Source organism: Teleopsis dalmanni, chromosome 2 (assembly GCF_002237135.1).
Source record: "Teleopsis dalmanni isolate 2A chromosome 2, ASM223713v2, whole genome shotgun sequence".
NCBI lineage: Eukaryota > Metazoa > Arthropoda > Insecta > Diptera > Diopsidae > Teleopsis > Teleopsis dalmanni.
In genome coordinates, this window is record NC_051847.1 from 129,278,552 (window position 1) to 129,286,963 (window position 8,412).

The 8,412-nt window shown below is 29.3% G+C and overlaps 1 protein-coding gene across 1 annotated transcript; it reads right to left on the minus strand.

Annotated features, from left to right (window-relative positions):
- Positions 1 to 1,859: 1,859 nt before the first annotated feature.
- Positions 1,860 to 5,432, minus strand: LOC119681004 (uridine 5'-monophosphate synthase-like). Its single transcript, XM_038094058.1, has 3 exons — positions 5,090 to 5,432; positions 4,520 to 5,027; positions 1,860 to 2,761 (listed from the first exon to the last, which is right to left on the minus strand). Exons 1-3 carry the CDS (start codon positions 5,240 to 5,242, stop codon positions 1,953 to 1,955), a joined length of 1,470 nt encoding a protein of 489 aa, XP_037949986.1. The 5' UTR covers positions 5,243 to 5,432; the 3' UTR covers positions 1,860 to 1,952.
- Between the last annotated feature and the right edge of the window lie 2,980 nt (positions 5,433 to 8,412).

The following is an 8,412-nucleotide window of genomic DNA, read 5'->3' on the forward strand; positions in this document are numbered from 1 at the left end:
GAGAAAACGTAACACTTGTCATTTGAAAAATTAAAAACGAATAATAATATTCATTCGCAATTTAAAATAAAACTCCAAAAATAATAATTAAATTTGCTTTATATTATGTTTTTCAAATAAATTATTATTATGTGCCTTTTACTTTCACAAAATATAAAACTCTTTCTATTTATTTATAAATAACTCTTTTTTTTGAAAACAAAATAAAACTAACGCGTCGAACATTTTGTACTTATAAACAGAAAATAAAGTTGGTGAGTTGCAATTGTAATTTCATACAATATGTTTTAAAAGGAGACGTAGGTATTTGTATATTTTATGTACAATTAAAGAAGCAGAAATTGTAATCCGTCATTAATTCTTCTTGTAGTGATGTCACGAACCATACATGCTTTATGATTTCAAATATGCGAATTCGGAATATATACCTGCTTTATCGACAATATTTGTAAATTTTTGCGCCATCTCACGGACAAATCACTACATTTGAAATATATGAACTGCTTTCTCTACTGTCGGGGCAAATTCAGTCCAACTCTTTAACTTGACTTTTGCGCCATCTATAAATCACATACACATTGAAATACTTATTTTGTTAAAGACCGTATTGTCGTAATAACACGGTCTTTGCCTATTGTTCGTAGATGGTAATTTTTCTGCCATCTATATGCCAAAATTACACACACCACTATCTTATCGACAATTACCGGCAATTACTAATTTATAATATAAGAAATAAGTACCGAGCAAAGCAGTAAGTTTTAATGACTAGGATTTCTTCTCTAGGAGAAGTAGATTCGCCGATGATTTAAAAAAAAAAATTGCCATATTGTGCAATGTTTTTCCCCTATGCTGAATGTCGATAACATCGTTCTGATCGAAAAATCAAGAGTAAACGTTTTGCTTTGTTGTAGACTTTTTACCTTAACAGTAAAAAGGGAATTACATACGCCATCTTACATCAACGAGCACATGTAGCTTTACATTGATTGCACAAACGATGAGTAAGAAGCAGACGTGTACTTGTGTTGAAAGTTTTCATGAAAAATTTTCAAACTACTAACTAACTACCATATATCGAAAATTAAGCTATATTCCCAAAAATCCTTTGTGAACTGTGGGGGTAAACTGAAATACAAAAACAAAAAAGCAAAAAGACGTATTCAAAATTGGGTACAATTGAGGCGAAATTCAATTTTGAAATTGAGAGAATTCGATGACACTGATGAGAAAAATAAAAGAATATTTATTTTTCCTTTATTTAAGGATCAGCAACAATACAATGATATGATACAAACAGAATCAATGAAACACCATAACAGCTCAGTGCGCATATGTATCCAAGCCCTATCCAGATTTCGCACTAAGTTATGTTGCGATAAATATAGATCATTTACATGGGAATGCATTGATTTAATAATTCTCTTGTAATTTAATTTTGTCAGTATTTATTTGTGATAATGTTAAATAGCATTTATATTTAATATGAATTTTTAATAGATATTTATTTCAATCGGATAGTTATACAATACTGAATTTATTTGAGGCTTTAGGTGGCAGCCACATATGCTTTTACAATAGTACTAAGATCTAACTGTTATTTTTCAGAAAGGTTAAATGCAAAATATTTAAAACAAAATTTTTTTTTTTGGGTGTAGCGGATCGCATAGGGCAATGAGAGTTTTAAATAAAATGCATTTACTTGAAAAAAAAGCTATAATACACATATAGCATATGTATATAATACAGTTTACGTTCAGAATTTCAGAATATATATCGCAATATATGTTTTGTAAATACATTTAGTAACTTTATTTTATTATTATTTTTTTTTTGTTTTAGTCACAGTATATAAAATATAAACCTTTTCATATTTGATTTTGAAATGTATATATTAGCATCAAAAAAATCACGAGAAATAGAAATATTTCGTTTTATACGAAAGTAAAGACTTACTTGGCAACTCGGTCTATGTATGCGGCCCAAAGTCGATCTCGATACAATGCAGCAGCGGTTTCAATACATTTCGCTTGTAAAATGCCCCTTCCTACAACACCAATATCACCGCCCTTATCTTTTATTACATGCTCGGGTGTGTTGTATTGTTGCCCTAATTTATCACTTGTTTCATCAATTTTAACTCCTGGTGTTAACTGTATTAAGCCAGGAAACGAAAAACATTCTTTTGACTGGCAAACAACTCCAGCCACGAAGTCAACAAAACTGCCTTCCGTTGCAATTTTGCTTGTTGTTTCCTTATATTTGTCATCAATCAAATTTCCTGGTGCAGACATTTCTCCCAAAAGAAAAACACCACGATTTTTACTATCCGCCGTAGTGACACCAGCTTTAAGTCCAACTAATATGCTTCTACCAGACAAAGAATGCGCTGTTACTAAATCAGCCCATTCAGAGATTCTATATATACCATCTCTGTATTGATGTGACACTGTATTGGCTATATCAGCAAACTTACGATCTTCCATTATTAAGAAATTGTGTTTCTTTGCCAAATTTTGAAGTTGCCTTATCAAATCCTGACTAAAATCTTCTACTATATCTATATGTGTTTTAAGCACACATATATATGGCCCACATTTCTCGGCAACATCCAAAATTTCCTCACATTTTGTTAAATCGGCTGCCAGGCATAAATTTGTCTTCTTGGTGGACATCAAAAGGAAGAGTTGCTTTGCTAGTTCACACTTAGCCAAGTTGGCACGACTTTCGTAAGGCATTCTTGTGCGAACAAAATCATTAACTGCAATTAAATTTATTTATTTGTTAAATATATATACATACATTTTATTGTGATTTTATTTAAAAAACAAATAATAAAATATGCCATATCTAACGAGAATGTGAATCATGATCATATCTAACCAAACTAAATATGTTTGGTCAGATAAATCTATTTTTCATGAAAAATATAATTTTTATCAGAAGCAATAACCGTTTAATTTACTTCAGATATGTTTTGCAAAAAATTAGAAAACAACAAAAATAAAAAACTAATTCAGTGAGATAAAAATAAAATTAATTTAATTTAAATAACTGCATTCTATAATGTAGTGTAATGATAAGCCACTTAATTAATTTACCTGTACATATTAAATAAATACGGGTGCCTGGGATATCATAAAATGATAAACGTCGCATATCTACTTCAAATATTAGGCAATAATACCTACATAGCTCCGTTTCAAGCGCAATAAAATAATAAAATTCTATTAAGTTTATTAACTCATTGTGACTGGCCTCTTAAATATCGAGGAAGATACAATGATAGAGATAACATAATTACAAAAACAGTCATCATTATTTGGTAAAATTAAAAGACAACCTATATATATATATTTAACTATATTTTTTTATATTGTGCTAAGTTAACAGTAAAAGTTCATTAATTATATATAATTATCAAGTCGGTTTTTCACTCATTTTTGTCTTCAAGACAAACGAAAAGAATAACTTTAATCATTTTGTTATTAATGTGCAAGATAAATAAATATAACCAAAATTATTAAATGGAAAAGATTACCAAAATGCAAATTACGTTCTTCTTTTCATCTTTTATAACATTATCAATATTTATACTCGTTTGGAAGCATTTCTCTGAAATTCTTAAACATAACGTTCAGTTCCTTGGTTGAGTCACAATTTTTGAGGATATTAGTTCAACACTTTAACACTTATGGTGCTGTTAACCGTTACTTTTTTTTCACCAATGGTGGCTAATGTGTTCTTTTCAATATATTTGGCACAATATTCTATAGCAGCTGTACACGTTTCGAATTGTTGTACGAAACTTTCCTTGTGTTCGTCTTTGATAATTGTTTTAACCGTTTTTAGTGGTATTACTTAGCACTTCTAATATTTATTGTTGCAATTTATCCCGATTTTGAAACTTCTACATAGAGCTTTTGACATTTTCTGATTTTATTATAGTCAATAATATATATATGCACATGAGCAAATTTGAACATTAAATGCTTGCATGGATGAAGTGAGGGCCCTTTGCTGGAAACCTTATATCATGGGGATGAGTGTTCTAACTGCCCATCTGTTTTTATATTCTAATGTACGCACTAATTTGGGTCCAATTGATTTTTGGTTTCGTCCCACTAAAGTTAAAACGGAGTAGGTCTCTCTCGTTTTAACCCTTGTTAGCTTTAATTCAAATCCCACGCATCCTTAATTCAACTTTGTTCCCAAACAATTTCCTACTCTTTTACACTTTACCATATCTTTACCATACCATATAATTCGTATTTGTAATTTAGTCATTTAAATATAGTCATTTAAAGTGTAATCTAACCTTTTCTGTGTTCAAAAACTTTATATTCTTCTTTTTCCCCTACCGTCACTCACACTTATCTCAACCCTTTTAGTTCTAGTCATGTTTCCTGTTCTATACTTTTCCACAAACTACTATAACAATAACGACTAGCATTTCAAACTATATTGAATTAATAACAATATTAATAAACTATAATTAAAAGATCACATTTTTTCTTACCAACTTGTGGCTTGTCGTTTGCAAAAGTTCCATCGCTATTGATCTGACATGCCGCTATATATTTTGCTACCGCATCCACGGTGTCTCGTTCAATTTTTCCAGCTTCAAGCAAAGTGTTCAGTAAAAACGATAACGTGAATAGTGAGTGCATACGCACAGAATGTTTAGCAATGTTACCAGCTCCGCCTTGTTCCCGATCAACAACAACTACAGCGTCTGTTACGACAATGCCCTCACGTGTAAGATCGTTAACAGTATCTAGAATACTTGATCCAGATGTAACTACATCTTCAACAATGAGACACGTATCTCCAGCATTAAAAATTCCTTCAATTATTTTTTTTGTACCATAGTTTTTGGCTTCTTTGCGCCTCACAAGCATTGGCGTATTCTGTTGAACAGAGACAAGTGTTGCCAAAGGCAGCGCTGTGTACGGCACACCGCACACATGCTTCGCTGTCAGCTGTTGCTCTTTGATATATGATACCAACAAATCCGAGACTGTTTGCTAAGCTCAACAAAATTTTTATTTTCTTTGTTCAGAATTAAAGATCGCATTTTTCAACTCACCATTACTTCTGGAAAACTAACGATGACCCGTAAATCAAAATAAACTGGCGAATTTATACCGACTTTCATTTTAAAATCGCCAAATTTGAATGCATTTATCTCAAATAGTTTTATCGCCAGTGATTTCATTTGTGCCATATCTTTTGCAATCATGATTGTCTCCTTTCACTTCTAATTAAAAATATCCAATTTAGAATCTCATTTACAGCACAATTTACCACGCGTTTTTCAAATCAACACCGCGAAAACAGGTCCACTTTGCTTTGAAATTCCAACGCAAATGACATTCGTGTTAAAATTTATTTAGTACTCATCAAACAGAGTAAACAGTGATGCCATTTTTCTAAAATTGAATAATTTAATATTTTCATTTTCTTTTCAAACACTGAACGTACACATTGAAATAGCAATAATAGGAATTGTTCCCATTAGTACTTATAGGGAAATTCAAGTAAAAGTTACTATTCTCCTACTAAAAATCTATCTTATAAGACAAATTTTATCAAATTTATTTAAAAAACAGCTGATTAGTGTTATAAATATGAACAGAACAATAAATAAATAACGTTTTTTACTGTCAGTGTGCGAAAATTATATACTGAAGCAATTTCTAAATAAATTGTCTCGGATAGTGAGATTATTTGGATTGAGCTAATGAAGTAGCAAATATAATAAATGAAATGTTAATTTCTCTATGTGATATAGTCTACCAAAAAACAATAATTTGTGCAAACAATGACTGCGAACAATAGTATATGTATATATACTACGACAATCTTAGCCACCATAAATTTACTTTGTCAAATAAAAGTTTATAAAAGCCTTGAACCAAATCTCTGTCTATCCAAGTTATGCTTTTATCTACCACATCAGTACAAGCTTTATTTGTCATAATTAAAATTAAAATTAATAAAAAATACATACTAAAGTTAAGTAAGTTGATTTTCCTAAAGAGGAACATTTGGCTTTTACTTCAAAAGTATGTGAACAGACAAAGAGTTTTATACAATATTTGTAAATATTAAATTTATTACACAGATACCGATTTTTATAATACTAATATATTTTTTTACGTATATTTAACAAAATATTATATGTGCTGTGATCCAAGTGTATTAATTACATTTTGATCTCAACAGAACGATACTTCAGTACGATACAGAACACGTTCAATTTTGGCTTTGTAATGCCAAAAATTTTCCAGTCGTGTAATTTCACGTTTTAGCGATGTAAGTTAGGTATTGGAGTTATCACCACTGGATTTTTTTCGTAGGACTACGCTAAAGAACGAACATACATAAAGTTAGGTCCAACTGTTGCTGTTTTTTTTTTTTTTTTCTTTAATAAGATACACTACCATAAGATGTTTCGTAGAGGACGTTAACGTCCAAACGTCCGAACAACATATTAAAGTTAATATTTTACTGGAATTTCAATTACAAATGTGAGTTGTTACTGTGATCCATGAAGGGATATATAAGTCTATATATAAATGAAAGCAATTACAATTCGATTCGAATACATATGTAGGTTAGGATTAGGTGTTTTAAGGAAGAGCGAGTAGAAGAAGACAGAGAGAGATGGGGGTTGTTTGAAATAATATAAAAAGGAAGACGAGAATGGTTCTCAATTAAAATAATTCTGTGTCGAAGTGAATCTTGTGTCACAGTCAAAGATGCAAATATATTTTATCTACGTTTACTTACGGGACAACAAAACGGATACCATTGTACAATTAACTGCAAACAGAGTCAAAATCTTCAAATGTGACGTTTATATAAGATATAATAATAAGTAATTGCTTAATGTTAAAACTAATTCCATAGTTTCTAGTAGTATCTGACTGTTCTATAATATAAATATAAACTTCGTAAAATATGTATTTTCATTTATTTTTAGTAATTCAGTTAAGTATAACTATATAAATTGGTACAATGATAATAATAATACATAATTAATAAAAATTCACTGTAGATTACATGCATACTTTAATTGGTTACATACTTTAAAATATAAAATATCTATTTTTATGTACATTTTCAATATAAATATAAATGTCTACATTTATAAATATATATACATACATTAATATTGTATAAAAAATTGTATTTACAGTAATTTTTTTCTATAGTGTCATTACTATACTAGTGCTTTTCTTTTTGGCAGTGTGCAATTGATTATATTATAAATTTATAACTTTCTCCAGATAATATTTTATATCATATTGCTCGAAGCTTCCTTGTTGTAACTATATCTAGATATTCTAATATTTTTCCTATTCATTAAATTATATCGCATGTTAAATAACATGAAAAAATTTTCATAATTTTAAATATATATTTTATAAATAAACGGATTAATAATACACAAATATACAACAGAAATACTTGCTGCATTCAGATTTTATGATCAAAAATCGGTTGCTTTTCTAAAATAGTTTTACATTTTTTAGACAATTCATTCTTTATCATTATTTATTTAAAATTTATTTAGTGACTAGTACTTGCATAGCTAAGCAAAATTATTAATGTCCCAATAAAAATGCACTTAAGCATTTTAAAATTTGTTGTCAGCTAAAGATAAATTATTTTGCTCTACGGTATAGCTGAATTAATAGCTCCGAATGAACTCTAATAGTCACAGATGTTAATTATCCTAAGTAGTTTGCATTTTTAATCCAAAATACATAAAAATTCCGATATGGTTGCAGTAGCAATTCGAATATCGAACTTAGATGCAGTTGTACCTACTAAACAGTACAGATTCATCAGTTGTACTTATGAATCAAAATTCACAATCTATTAAGAATTTCGAGACGTGATTTAATGTGATTTAAATATGAATTCAAAAACAATACTACTTAGATGAAAAAATGTATAGTATCCTTCTAATGACAGCTTTCCGTGAATAGTTTATAAGTTGTATTGTCTTATGTGGTTTTTAAAATTCATTCTTGATAGAGGTTTTCAACAGCTCTTTATAAAATTTATCGCTGTAAATACTCAGTACATTATGTGGTATTTCATGTAGATAAATCTGTAGATCCGTTCTACTGTAATACATCACATCGGTTATTTTATGCCCACTTTTTCTAATGCTTAATATGAAAATAGAATGTAATTTTCTATTTAATAATTGTATATAATGTTGTATTAGTTATGCACTATTCATTTCTCCATTACTGATCATTTTTATACACATATAACTTAGTACTAGATTTGATATAAATGGCTTTTTGGTAATATCACATTAGAATTAATACAAGATACTGCAATCACCTAATTTGTAATCAGCTACCAAGCTGTTCATACACGTTGCTACTG